At 38.3% G+C, this 15294-nt stretch overlaps 1 protein-coding gene across 4 annotated transcripts in view; it reads right to left on the bottom strand.

Annotated features, from left to right (window-relative positions):
- Window positions 1-15294, bottom strand: part of LOC103724370 (SET and MYND domain-containing protein 4) — a 60065-nt gene that overhangs the window by 34168 nt on the left and 10603 nt on the right. For all 4 annotated transcript variants that reach the window (XR_005507759.1, XM_026800521.2, XM_026800520.2 and 1 more), the window contains exons 6-8: window positions 7182-7300; window positions 6492-6896; window positions 6247-6381 (exon numbers count right to left, since the gene is read on the bottom strand). Coding sequence is in view for 3 of the 4 variants with exons in the window: in XM_026800521.2 (XP_026656322.1) it covers window positions 6247-6381; window positions 6492-6896; window positions 7182-7300 (659 nt within the window). In the remaining variant the exon portion in view is untranslated. The remainder of the gene's footprint in view (window positions 1-6246; window positions 6382-6491; window positions 6897-7181; window positions 7301-15294) is intronic.

The following is a 15294-nucleotide window of genomic DNA, read 5'->3' as shown; positions in this document are numbered from 1 at the left end:
ATTGAATGATTGAATGAAAACCTAGCCTCCTTTCTTCTTCTTCTTCCTCTTCTCTTCTTCCTGCGTCTCTATAACCTCTTCTTCCTCCTCCTTCCCTTCTTCCTCTCTCTCTTCTCCCTGTAGTGGCCCGCCATCACATTATTTATTGATAACACACATTATTCACTTGATTCAGTCCTAGGTTGTGTACATGAGGGGGAAAATAATGGTTATTAAAATATGGGGTAAAATTTTACAAATTGTTGCAAAATGGCATTAACTGGCTGAGTTATCCATAATTTGGATGAAAAGGCCACAATTAATTGGCACGCCCAGTGTGAGCAACAAATACAGCTGTTATCAAATTCTCATTTAATGATTTAGTAGAAGAGGACTTGTCTTATTTGTCTCTTGGTGTCCAAAATGAATAAATGAAATAGAAAGAAACTAGCCTGGCTATTAATTTTGATTAAGTCACTTGCTTCCTTCTTAGCCATTGGATTTTAATAAATATTTGATATGTGGTACATACCTAATCCACAATATCATTAATTTTTTGTCACTATCCAAAATCTTATTTTATAATGCATTATTTCCAAAAAAATACAGATGATTTTATTGAGATGAGATTACTGAAAGTATCTCTAATAGTCATTATTTTAGTTGAACAACGATAATTTTAACTAATTATATAGCAACTGTTATTTAAATTTACTCCATTATTGTTAGATAATATAATGGAGGCATCAAAATCATTATAACAATGTCCATAATGTTATAATGGCCAATATTTTACATCTTGAAAGGGATAAAACTTTAGGTTGATAGAACTCCATCATACTAACAAAACATGCAATTCTTTATTTTACTTTAACTTCCATCCTTTTTACATGATATCATCCAGGCTCATGTGGCTATGGTTCATGTATTCTTTCCATGTATTCTGTAATCAAAGACCAAGATCATGATCTGCATGTGAATAAAGGAGTGCATAAAGAATTAATGTAACCTGGGAGAAGGGGCCTGTAAGATATTCTGATGTATGAATTAATTTGGCAAGGCAATAGGTGCTTGAGTGGCAATAGGCCCATTTATAGGTTCTTCCTGGAGGCATCATGCACAAGACCACAAAAATGCCTGCACAAGACTAGATAAGAGGCCTACTGGTTGATAGACAAAACTCACTGATTAATGGGTATGTCATTAGGAATAAACATTGTCTTCATGCCAAAAGTTAAAATTATCCAAAAGACCACAGCGAAGGTAGAGCACAAGATTTAGCACCACCTCTAGTTTGATTCAGCTACGAGTTTTCTTTGAAAAATATTTTTATCATATATACACAGACACTGACATATGTGTGAGCATACTAATGCATGCACCTTGACACAGATAACAGCCTTTTCAGTAATGACCTTTAATTTAGCTGTTATTTTGCTCCAATATACATTTAATCAAGGTTTCAATAATGGCAGTATGCCATTATAACAGACCCCTCTTGAAACCAGTAGTGGCCATTATAATGGTTATTACGGCCTTTACGGACTCCATCCTTGAAAACAAAATAATATTAAATAATTACCGCTACAATGGCGTTATGACTGTTATGGTGGTGTTACAACAAAAAAGAAACAATAGAAAAAATATTAAGAGCAGTGTTATTAAAACCAGTAGTTGTTATTTTTTCAGGAAAACTTGAAGCCAAAATTTAGTTTTCTAAATAATATTATTTCATCAGGAAACATACGATTTGCAAATAACAGCCACTATTTTCATTATATAATTTCCACTGTAACATGATAACGGTCAAACAATGGTTATTATTTAATTGCCTGTTATTAATATGCACGACACAGCTGACCCCCTCTGAAACCGTTGTAACAGCCTAATAACATTATAATGGCCCCTATTTTAAGCCATGGCTATAATCTAAATAGCATATTATTTATCATTTCATCATTTCTTTCATAAAAATAATATTTTAAAAATTAGTGTATCATGTTAGTTGGAAAGAAAATTATATATTTAAACAATAGCATGATTATTTTTTATTGTTATCCACATGGCATGCAATGATTGGATTACTTGGGAGGGCCCACTGTCCACAAATGGACCCTGATCATGGTCCTACAGCATGGGCCAATTATACATGTCCAGGTATGCTGTAGAGGCTGAGGCTTTCCGCTCATTCTTGCCAAGGTATCTGCTTATCAAAATTGGTTGCTAGGATGGGGTTGAATATGTAATAAAAACCATTGGTCAGCGCATGGATGGGTAAGGAAGCGAGAAATGATAAGCAGGGTCCTAGCACATCCTTACACACATTAGTCCATAGTGACAGTAGTGGGCTCCACCATATCATAGAAGGCACCAGTCAATGGAGGCTGGAAGAAAACACTGAACAGAAGCTCTTACATTAGGTTAAAGATATAGAACTCAAAAAAACATCTCAAAGCATATCCTGATCTGGATTTGCATCCCACTATGCACAAGTTCTGACCCGGTGTCACCTTCTGTCCCTATGAAATTCAAACTAGGATTCATATATGAAGATTTCACATATATGACGCAATGCAAGGAGTTCTCTATATATCATCGGTATAATTTTAAAAACTTTCTTAGTTGGAAAGAATTACAAATTAGTATAAAGCCATGCATAGATGGCTGGCATTCTTATGCATCCAATATCGTGTACAGATTGATAAAAGGGTATAGTTTGGTAAATATGAAAAGAAAGGAAAAAAAATAAAAATAACAGTAAAATAAAACCTGCACGATAGCAGCTTTTTTCTTCCCACAAGCTTGTTTTTTACTCTCTAGACGTCTATTATAGTAATTACCACTACAACAATGAAAAATTGCATTATGCCCAACAATATAGTATCTGTATATAATTACCATGTAATTAGCACATACTTATTAAACAAGAAAAGCCCATGATTAATGTACATATAATAAAAAGTGGAATTTGCAAATAAATATTTTAACCTAATTTGCATAATAAACTTCGAGAGTGTACTTGAATCAACTCTCAACCTAAAATTAACCAATTGGTTTTGAATTCTTGGCCAAGGCAACTATTCCAAGGCGATTGTTTTGCTACAGGAATTAGAAGGACTCTTTGTACAATAAGAGAATCAAAATATTAAAAAACAGAAACTAGTTATTATTTAATTAGTTCCATGTATTCTTTTCATGATAGAATCTACTGCTAATGCATCAGCTTATAACCTAATGCCATTGAATATAATGTGACAGTGAACCAAATAGTGGACATTTTGAACTGCTCACTGGCTTCCCATGTTGTACACAATACGCATGCATTGATGATTTACCTTGTTTTTCATAGCTTTACCAAAGAAGCAATTTCAAAACCAAGCTTCATGATCTCCATACTTTTTAATTATGATGAAACTTTATCTACCTTCTAAGTTCTAACGACCAATATCTATATATCACCAACATTTTCTGTTTTGATGACCCTAGCAACTGTTTACCTTCCATGTTCCAACATTCATGAGAATTTTTCTCTTCTTAATAGCATTGAGCAGATGCATGTTCATTCTAACATAAGACATTTCATGTTAGAGGGAAATACTCAGATTTTGCAACTACTTGCATTCTCGGTTATTGTAGTTTTAGACAAAAAAAATATTTTTATCTTTGTTTACCTTATTAGTTTTAGTACTCAAGGTTTTAAAAACTGGTACCAGAGGTGGTATTGGTTTTTGCCAGGCCAGTATGGAACCAGTACCCAACATATGGTATGGGAAAAAATCCAAGTATCATACCAGGATGCCCAAAAGTCCCTTTTTTAAATTGTTGCTCTTTTACATACTTTAAGAAAAATATTTGTCTTCTTTGAACGTATCTCTTCGCTCAGTGGTTAAATGGAAGAACCATGAACACAGGTGCATGGGTTCGAATCCCATGTGCAATATTATTTTTACCCCCACAAAAAATAATAAATGTTATACACACACACACACACACACACACACACACACATATATATATCCTCACAAAGTACTATATATATCCTTAAAATATTATTATTATTACTATTATTATTATTATTATTATTATAATATATATATATATATCAGCATTTTTGTTCAAGAAATTAGTACTTTCATGAAATTATTACATAATATACAGGAATTAGTAAATAATAACTTAACTATACATAATTGCTATCATCACCTTTTCTTAAAAATTCATCCAAACAAAGTACTGATGACAAAAATAATTTTAATGGTTCATCTAGATAGTACAATAATAATTTATTGACAAAAAAATAAATCATCTGGACAAAATATTTCACTGTAACTTTAATGATGACATACAAAAAGCTATTGGCAAAAATAGCTTTTCCAGATGGAAAAAAAAGAAAACATGGAAAATATTAAATTATGCAAAGAAAAATAATTCTCCAAGACAATAAAAATATTTATTATAATTTTAATGATGACATACGAAAAAGTTATTGGCAAAAACAATAGATCGGAATAAATTCAATTAAACATGTCATTGCTTAGATTCAAACCCATGAATCTTAATAGCAAACATAAATCTCCAACCGCTATAACAAATGCCCAATGTAATATGATCTGGTACTTTTTCATATATATTTATATTCAATTGATTTCTACTTTTTTAGAAAAAGGAACTCTCTTTACTCTTCTCCCCTTTATCTCGTGCCCTAACCCCCTTTACTCCTCTACACCTCCCATCCGCTACCTAGCACTCCCACTTGCTACCCTCCGTTGTCCCCGTTCGATGAGTAATTGCCCTTTGCTACCATATTTGACACATCGAGACTGCTCCATCGATAGCAACACCATGGATGAAGTCTCCCTTGTCTTCTCTCTCTCCCATGACTTTTTTATATTAAGCCCCATTGAATGCCCTTCGAATCAGTTGTCTTGGTACTAACCAATACCAACCCATTCCAACCAGGATGCACGATCCATTCATTGTACCGGCCGAACAAGGATCTATGCCAGTCAATAACAACCCAACCCACCTGGGATGCCCTCTTTTTTGAGATTTTGGTGACCTAGGGGGGGTCCCCATGCTGGAACCCTATCAAACTGGTATAGCACTGGTGTACCATGCTGTTCCAACGGTATTTAAAACCTTGGTAGCACTCCTTTCACAGATGTTCACTTTCATTTCCACTAGCATATTGGCATCTTTATGCTTTGGCTTTCTCTCTCTGTGAAAACACTAAACTTTTTCTCAATCTATTGAGAGTTTTCTCCTTGGATACCATTGCCTAGAAGATGAAGCCAATTACAGCCATGATCCATTTGCTCAAAGCTAATGCATCCTTAGGCTTGCCAATTTGTAAAAGAATGCCCCATGGATCCAACACACCTTAGCTTAAGATCTTTTTTATGGATGTTCTAGCTCTAGCTACTACCCATGCAAGCAACTACCTTGGATCCGTCCATTTTACTAGCTAGAGTTTAACACTATCATTTAATTGTTCATGATATCTCAAAAATTTAGTGCTTTTAAAATCTACCGGGCAAACTGCCCATCTATGATATTCCATTGGAGAATGTACACTTGTCAGAGATAGTCTATTTAAATTGCATATATTGTGTACAAATATGTGGATCGTATTGACTATTGAGTGTGTATTGCATTTGAAGTCTATCCTTGGTATTAATGGTGGGCATTTATCCTCATTAGAGGCATAAAGAGGCACAGCTGTATGTTCAAACACTGACTTCTTTGGACAGAAAAGGAAGGCCTAAGCCCACCTAGATATTTAAAAAGAGGGCAGTTGGTTAATGCATAGATCTCATACCCTTTGGATATTTAAACACCAGACTCAATGTGGCTTCTTGACATTGAGAAACAAACCAATATGAAGTTCACAAGGTACGGCAAAACAAATGTTTTTTAATGTCAGCTCCAATGCTTGGAATGCTTTTCAACATTTTCCATGTTTATAGTTTGTTATCTCAGCCATGAATGGCTTGCAGTATTTGTGGTATTATAAGCTCCAATGAAAAATGTAAACAATCTATAATTTACAAAAATAACATCTTAATGAAGGTAAAATGACATCTAATAGCATTGTGTGCTAACACAGCCCTAGGAAGTACAGCTACATGTGGGGATACCCCAGTTCAATCAACGAACTTTGTTGTGAATTAAATACACTTCATGCATTTTAAAAAGAAAACCTAAATTTAGGTAATTGCTCTGCAAAGGATTATAAAAGTTCCCAAAAACGCTTAATTTGCAGATTACCTGTGATACAGAAGCCCCAATGGATGGGAAATCTGAACCATAATAATTCTGGAGACAATACGAAAGGACAGTTGCATATATATGCAACTCCAATTTATTAGCCAAAGGAATCTGACAGTAATTGTGGGCGAACTCCTATCAAAACAATGGCAAAAATGATGTTAACTTAGCAAAGGATCTTTCCTGCAGATGTTGAGAGCATAAAGCAGTTGACAATAAATATTTAAGTAAACCAAGATATTTACCAAAGTTTCCAGGGGATTAGAAATCTTCCCAGAAGACTTCTTTTCTATATACTTAGACATTACTCGTCCAGCCAAAACGACGTCATGGGGCAAAACAGCAGACCAATGTGCACCTCCACATTCATGTCTGTGTTCAGGATTTTTCTTAATGTTCATATCTGCTGCGGCGCAACTGACTTGGTTTGCCAAGCTGGCATTCATTACATGTTTTTCAAGTTCTGCTGATAGACACTTTTGTACAGTGAAACTGCCTTCATTCCTCAAAAACTGCTGCCCTCCCGCTTGTTCCTGGCAATGCTGAGAGCAGTAAATTGGTATCGTACATGAATGACAGAATAAGACGTCTGCTGGAACTTCGCTGAAGCAAAAATGGCAATGAGTCTCCCGGCAAGACTTCATCACAATCTGCAGTTCACTGTTACAAGTAAGAACATATAGCAACTTCAGCAGAAGGACAAAATTCAAACATGACTGAAAGTCTAGAATTATATGCTGACGATTGATTGAAGATGAATTATTGTTAGGATCAGTGGAGACGCCTGGCATTGTTTACTTGTTATACGTATATGTGGATACATAACTACAAAGAAGAAGACAACCACAAAAATGTGGATGCATAACTAGAAAGAAGAAGACAACCACAAAAAATCAGATGACTTGAGGGAGATGAAGGAAATATTTAAATAATACCGCAGCAAGTGGTTCTTCAGTATGAAGCAATGAAGCTGGAGGGATGTCATCTGCGGAAGTCATTCCTCTGCCTTTAGATGGTATGAAGACACATTGTAGTGCAATATGGTACGATTCAGCTGTCATTTAAGTCCAATATCACATTATTCCTCAAAAAATTCAAATACACATTAAAAATATCCACATGAAAATCCATTCTCAATGATATCAAAATAAAGGAACTGCCATGCAGAAGGAAATGCCAATTTCCTAATGTTGTTGATCTTTTGAAAATTCTTCCATTAATCGACTTAAATTGGACTGGTTAAAATAAAACAGATTGGAAACCAGACACCACCCTTCCTTTATCCATACTTGGACTAAACATTTGCAGAGCCTTCCATGTTTTCAAAACTCTATTAAGCTTAACTTATTATCATGAAGAAAAACAAATAACAGGAAAAAAAAAGGGTCAGCCAAACCTATATACATAACTTGAAGAAAACACATTTGCTCACACAATACTACAATTCTTAATGTTTTAGTGTAAACTAGTTAAATTCAAATGCAACATGATACCAAGAAAATATTACTAAAAATAGACTTCAATTTACATGGATGAAAGCAACCAGGTGATCATGCAGTTTCATAAGCTAAAGGAGCAAAAGAAGCTATATTAAGTTAAACTAGGGAAAAAACGAATTAAAGGCATGGACTCGAGCAAGGGAGCCTCTAGTGCTAATTAGTAAGCATGATCAGATAAACCTTGGCAGAGTATTGTATCTGTAACACTAAAACTTTACGATGAATGGCAAATAATAATACAACAGATAATCCTTAATCAGGAAGAGGTTTAGTTCGAGACAGATAGGTGACCCAGATTTAGGGTCTGGAAGCATTAGATTGTAGGGTTCTGTAGAAACTTTGGAATTGACTTCAGAAATAGAATTTTATAAAAAAATGCCAATTATTAAGTTTGAAATTACAGAAAATAACATCAACAACTTGATTTCAGCAATATATAAGTTCATGTGAAAAATTTAAATAAGCACAATACAGAGAGAAAGAGTGAGAGAGAGAGAGAGAGAGATAAATGAAGGGTTTCATCTTAGAAAAAATAATAGGAAAACAAGACTAGCTTTGTGGTAACATTGTTGTTATTGCCAGCTTGTTTTATCAGCCAAATCTTACATTCTTAATGACATCATGAAGACGTGAAGATAAGTGAAGAAAAGAGTAATTATCAAAATGGACTAGAGTGTTTGTTAAACCTACAACAACGAATGGGAAGATGTTTTCTCATTAGTTTAATTTCAAATTACAAAATTGGAGTTTCCAAAGCCTAGCCTAAGAGATCACTTCAAAAAACCATATTAATGACTTTACAACCCTGTTAGCCTAATCTACATGAAAGATAGGATTATAGCTTTAGCCAAAGTCCCCTAACGACCATGAAGCATAACACTTCTACATAACAGAATCATAAAAGGTTTCGGAACAACCTATATTCTGTAACAGTATTCCTCATTGTTCCCCCTTTAATTCATTTAAGATTCATTAAAGGAATATAAAACAAAATCTAACATCCAATTTGCATTATCAATTCTGCTGAATAAAGAAGTCATCCTCAACTTTAAACGTACTAGATGCTTTTCAATTTAGATGATTCACGAGATAATTAATAATAGAAAGTATCAAATTCGTGCCTCCATCATATAGTTTTTTTCCCTTTCTTACTTAAAATTATCTTGATCACTGTACGATTCATTATATCAGGAACTATGATCAAAGCTTCTTACAGAGGAGGCCTCATTATATCAGGAACTATGATCAAAGCTTCTTATAGAGGAGGCCATTTCTAACCAGGACCAGACAACCTGCCTAAACCCACTCAAAATTGTGGGTGAGGATTTTTCATAAATGGGTTGGGTCAGGGTTTATTTGAGACCAACTCATTCACGAATGGGCCATGTTTGGTTTGGCCACCAAATCTAATGAACCACCATGGGTTGGAGAGACCCTTGAAACTTAGCCTTAGTCCCCAAGAACGGTAGTAATAGTGCAGCAAGCAATGAGCTAATCAAGGCTTAGTTTGGGTGATTAGAAAGGTTATGTAGCTAGTAATTAACAAGAAGAACAAAATATTGTAAATTAGACCAAGCAAGCAAGCAATACACCTTCCCCATTTGACTTAGTAAGGTGTGATTGATGGATTGGTCACCATTATGTTTTAGACTGGAAACCAAACACAAGCAGGCAAGCAAGCACAAGAGCGAGCGAGAGAGAGAGAGAGAGAAAGAGAGAGAGAGATTTCAATGCCAAGGCAGAGTTGTAAACGAACTTGTTGATTTATAGCATGGAACACCTAATGAGGCACATTCATTTTTCTTATCTAGATTTTCTTTTATCTCTTTTGCAAGTTTATTTCATCAACCTTTTCCTAAATCCCAAACTTTGATTTCTCTCATATGTAATATAAATTGTTAGAATTAATTTTTATTAAGTATGCATGTATATAAGACTTTTCTAGCAACCATATTTAATCAAGGTCCGCCAAACCGATATCGAGACCCATACCAGTCAACGGATGGTTCGAAATGGTACCGATTCGGTACCGTGCCGACACAATACGCTTGGGGTGCCGGTCTAGAACTGGCATGCCCATTTTTTAAAAAATAACTTTTTAGGTTTGATTTATTGGTATCATTTTTTTCAACTATTTCAATCATTTTAAATATAATTTGGTATTTCTATGATCCCAGTATAATCTAAATGATACATCTTGTTGTTTTAAAGTGACACAAAATATAAAATGATTAGTGAGATGTTGCATGCTATTAGAAGCAACATGAAATATTCTAAAATCAACTAGTGAGATGAAAAATATAAAATAATGTAATCAATTACATATATTTAAAGTACAACATATATATCGATATCCAAAATTACATTGAGTGGCAATGCTTCTCATGGATATTCGAATCACTAGCATAATCGAGAGGCACATTGGCTCATCTCTCTAACCAAACGACATTGTAGTTCTGTACGCTCATCCCATAAACAACGTGCTCTAGGTTATAAGCACTTCTCGGATCTTCCGTTGAATCTCTAGCTCTGAAAGGTGAACACTGGCTGATAATACAGCTATGGAGGGGGCCATTTGAATATGCCGACAGCAAAATCCAACCCGTAAAATGCTCCGGGCTACGTAGAATAATAGCCACTAGAAGACGATGCCTCAGACACACTATATTCATATCCGTAACCATATGAGGCATAGGTTGCCTATGGCTGCAGATAATAGGATCCACTATATTACTCGGAACATTAAAAGCTATACATAATCCGAAAATTAAAAAAAATTGTAGGATTGTACAAATCATCTATAAATCTGCAACATATCATGAAATCGTGCCAAAATCAAAAAAATCAATAATTTTGGCATGATCTTTTCTCATTTTGCAAATTTCGAGACATTTTTTGGTTAAAAAAATGTCACGCCCCGAGCCCGAGGCGCGGCAGACGCCGCACGCCCGCACGGCGGGCCGCGCAGGCGTGCAAGGCATCGGATTACATCAAAGCAAATACAGATGTTCAAGACTTTATTTAAGGATTAATAGCAGATGCTTAAAATTGACAAAATACTTAAAATCATTCAAAAGCAGTCTTACAAAATTCCAAAATAACATATGCCAACATAATTCAAATATCCAAACTAAACTAACTAAAATGCCAATAACTGAAGAATCATCGAAATCTCTAACGCACTCCCCAATCCCGTGCGATCAAGCCTCTGGATCTGAAAAATGGAGAATACAGAGTAATGAGCTACACTAGCCCAGTAAGCAACAAAATACCCCAGAGTGGGGTCAGAGCATATCAGATCAAAATACAGGATAATGTTTGAAACAAATCACAAATAATATCATTTTTGTTTTTATAAAACTCTGATATCATAATCTCAACATGATAGGCTACGGCCACGTAACCCAGCGGCATGGGTTGCACAGAGTGCCAGAAACCACTATTATTAGTCACCGGTGGAAACGGTGTCCAGAAACCACTATTCTAATCACCGGTGGCGCGGTGTCGAAACCGGTTCCTCACAGAATACAAGTCGACAGGTCCAACGTATAATCCCCATTGGCGGGGCCAGAGCAGAACAGAACAGATCATAGCCATGCTGAGAATATATATATATAAAAAAACAGATTTCATAAATTTTTCAGTCATAGTTTACGGATTTCAGAGCAAAATTTTCAAATGAAATGCCAGACCCATTTTACTAAATACAAAACATATTTCAGAATTTAATATATTTATTTGAAAATCACACTTGAAGTATTAAGTCACTTACCTCTTCTCGCTTGATTCCTACTTCAGGTAGACGGATCAGGTTCACCTGTTAAAGTTTAATTAATTCTTTGTTAATGTCAGAATTAAGCAAAAAAAATTCAAAAATAATATTATTGGACACGGCCCAACAGGGCCCATAGTTAGCCCATAATGGGCATGGCCCGATAGGCCCATATTGGGCACGGCCCAATGGGTTCGGGTTTCGGGTTCCGGGTTTCGGATCCGGGTTCGGGTTCCGGGCTTGGGTCTGAACTGGGCCCAAGTTGGGCCCACAAGGATACTGCCCCACTGGGCCCAACCGGACTGGACTGGGCCGAAGTTGGGCCTGCAGGGGACTGGGCCGAAGTTGGGCCTGCAGGGGACTGGGCCCAAGTTCGGCCTGCAGGGGACTGGGCCCAACGGCCCAGTTTGGCCCGTGATGGGCCTCCTCCTTCCCCAAACCCCCCCCACGAATAGGGGGAGAAGGAGAGACGGAGGAGAGAGGGAGGGCCGGCGGGGTGGCCGGCCTAGGTGGCCGGAGGCTGACGCCCGGTCGACGGCCAGCCGACCGCAGTGGTGGCCGGCGGCCGCTGCGGCGACCGGTGTGAAGGAGCAACCGGGAAGATCTCGGTTTGGGGCCGAAACAGGGAAAGAAAGCATCATGTTATTTGGCATGGGAACGAAGGCAAGGAGGAGGGATGCTCACCGGCGGTCGACGGAGGTGGTGGGTCTCAGCCAAGGGAAGCTCGATCCGGTGTCAAGCGGCGGCGGCGACGGCGGTGCTTTCCGAAGAGGAAGGAGGTCTCGAAACAGGGGAGGCTCGGATGGTGGTGGTGGTTGATCGGGCGGCACGCCGGCCGCTTGGGAGGTAAGAACAGAGGGAGGAGAGGGAGAGGAGAAGGAGAAGAGGAGGGGGTTCGGTGGTGCCCTAGGGAAGAAGTAGATGGGGCTTTATAGCCCCATCGCAACCGTTCTCCGCCGCGAAAATCGCGGCGGTCAAGCGAGATCCACGGCCGTGAATCGGCCGTGGATGGACTAGGAGGGGCGCCGCGGGACTCTCGCGGCGCCCTTGCCTTGTTTGCCCTTCCGGAGGAGCCGGAGAGGATCGCCCACGCGATCCTCTGTTCCGGCTCCTTCCCCAAATGAATCGGGGCTGAAGTCGGCGAGGGCTGCCGACTTCAGCCCCGTGTCTCACATTCTTCCCCCCTAAAAAAAATTTCGTCCTCGAAATTTAACATACCTTAGCTTGCAAAAAGGTCCGGATATTTTTCCTTCATCTCGTCCTCCAACTCCCACGTGGCCTCTCGTTCTGAGTGATGGCTCCACTGGATCTTAACATAAGGAATCGTGCGCCTCCTCAACACTTGCTCTCTTCTATCAACCACACGTGCAGGCTGCTCAGGATATGTCAAATCTTCTCTAAGCTGCAAGGGAGCCACTTCTACCACATGGCTCATATCTGGAATATACTTTCTTAGCATGGAAACATGAAAAACATTGTGAACTCCAGACAGTGACGGTGGGAGTGCCAATTTGTAAGCCACTGCTCCTACTCTTTCCAGAATCTCAAAGGGGCCGACATAGCGTGGACTAAGTTTTCCGCGTATTCCAAATCGCATCACCCCTTTAGTAGGAGACACTTTCAGAAACACATGATCTCCGACCTGAAATTCCAATTTCCTTCTTCTATTATCTGCATAACTTTTCTGTCTGCTCTGAGCTATCCGAAGGCGTTCCCTGATCAGCTGGATCTTCTCTACTGTTTGTTGCACAATCTCGGGGCCCATAATTTTTCTTTCACCAACATCATCCCAACAGATAGGTGATCTACACTTTCTTCCATATAGAGCCTCATAAGGTGCCATTTGAATACTTGCCTGGTAACTGTTATTATATGCAAACTCAACCAAAGGCAAGTGACGGTCCCAAGAACCTTTCATATCCATTACACAAGCTCTTAGCATATCTTCCAAGGTTTGAATGGTTCTTTCTGATTGGCCATCAGTCTGAGGGTGGAAAGCTGTGCTGAAGCTCAGAGTGGTCCCCAAGGCTTTATGCAAACTACTCCAAAAGTGAGATACAAACCGCGAGTCCCTATCGGAAACAATGGATACGGGTACTCCATGCAACCTCACTATTTGTTCAATGTAGAGCTCTGCAAACTTTTCCAAGGTCATTCCTACTTTGAATGCCAAAAAGTGTGCCGACTTTGTCAATCTGTCCACAATCACCCATATAGCATCATAACCTTTAAGAGTGCGAGGCAACCCGGAGACGAAGTCCATAGTGATGTGTTCCCACTTCCATTCAGGAAGTGGTAGGGGCTGCAACAACCCTGCCGGTCTTTGATGCTCTGCTTTAACTTGCTGACATGTCAAACACCGAGCCACAAATTGTGCAATTTCTCTCTTCATATTATTCCACCAAAATGTACCTCTCAAATCCTTATACATCTTAGTACCCCCAGGATGCACTGTATATCCAGTATTATGAGCTTCCTTCATAATTTCATTCTTTAAATCGGAGTCATTTGGAATACACATTCTGTTCCTGTATCTCAATGATCCATCCTCATGAAGTCTGAATTCTGATTGAGAACCTGATTCAATATCACTTCTAAGCTTTTGCAACTGAGGGTCATCTGCTTGAGCAATCCTGATCTTCTCTATCAAGGTAGGTTGGACACGTAAGTTTGCCAATTGTGCATCGGAGTCATGCCAACATACCTCAATTTCTGCTCTCCTCAGATCTTCCAGAATTTTCCTCTGAGAGGTGAGTAAGGCAGCAATACTACCAGTGGATTTTCTGCTCAGTGCATCTGCTACCACATTAGCTTTTCTCGGATGGTAATGAATAGACAAATCATAATCCTTCAGTAACTCTAACCATCTTCTCTGTCTCATGTTTAGTTCCTTCTGGGTAAAAAGGTATTTCAAACTTTTGTGATCAGTGTACACCTTACAAGATTCACCATATAAATAATGTCTCCAAATTTTTAATGCAAACACAACAGCAGCAAGTTCCAGATCATGAACGGGGTAGTTCTCCTCATATGACTTTAATTGTCGGGAAGCATATGCAATAACCTTATCATTCTGCATCAGTACACAACCCAATCCTTTCTTTGAGGCATCACTGTAGATGGTATAACCTTCGCCACTAGAAGGAAGGGTAAGGATGGGAGCGGACACCAAACGTTGCTTAAGCTCCTGGAAGCTCTGTTCACATTTATCTGACCACTCAAACTTAACTCCTTTATGAGTTAGTCGAGTCAAAGATGCAGCAATAGAGGAAAAATTCTCAACAAATCGTCTATAATATCCTGCTAGGCCCAAGAAGCTGCGAATCTCAGTAACACTATTGGGTCTGCTCCAGTTGACCACTGCCTCGATCTTCTTTGGATCCACATAGATACCCTCTTTAGATATTACATGCCCTAGGAACATCACACTGTCTAGCCAGAATTCACTTTTCTTCAACTTACCATACAACTGCTCTTGTCTTAGGGTTTCCAGTACTAACCTCAAATGTTGCTCATGCTCGGCCTGGCTCCCAGAATAGATCAAGATATCATCAATAAAGACTACTACAAATTTGTCCAGAAAGGGTCTGAACACCCTGTTCATCAGATCCATAAAAGCTGCAGGGGCATTTGTCAGTCCAAAAGGCATGACCAAAAATTCATAGTGCCCATAGCGAGTACGAAAAGCAGTTTTAGGCACATCTTCAGCCCTTATCTTTAATTGATGGTACCCAGAACGAAGATCAATTTTAGAGAATATCTGAGCACCCTTTAACT

This window comes from Phoenix dactylifera, unplaced genomic scaffold, assembly GCF_009389715.1.
Source record: "Phoenix dactylifera cultivar Barhee BC4 unplaced genomic scaffold, palm_55x_up_171113_PBpolish2nd_filt_p 000274F, whole genome shotgun sequence".
In the NCBI taxonomy this organism is placed as follows: Eukaryota; Viridiplantae; Streptophyta; class Magnoliopsida; order Arecales; family Arecaceae; genus Phoenix; species Phoenix dactylifera.
The sequence above is the reverse complement of the archived record's forward strand: the minus strand, read 5'-3'. Positions and strand labels throughout refer to the sequence as shown.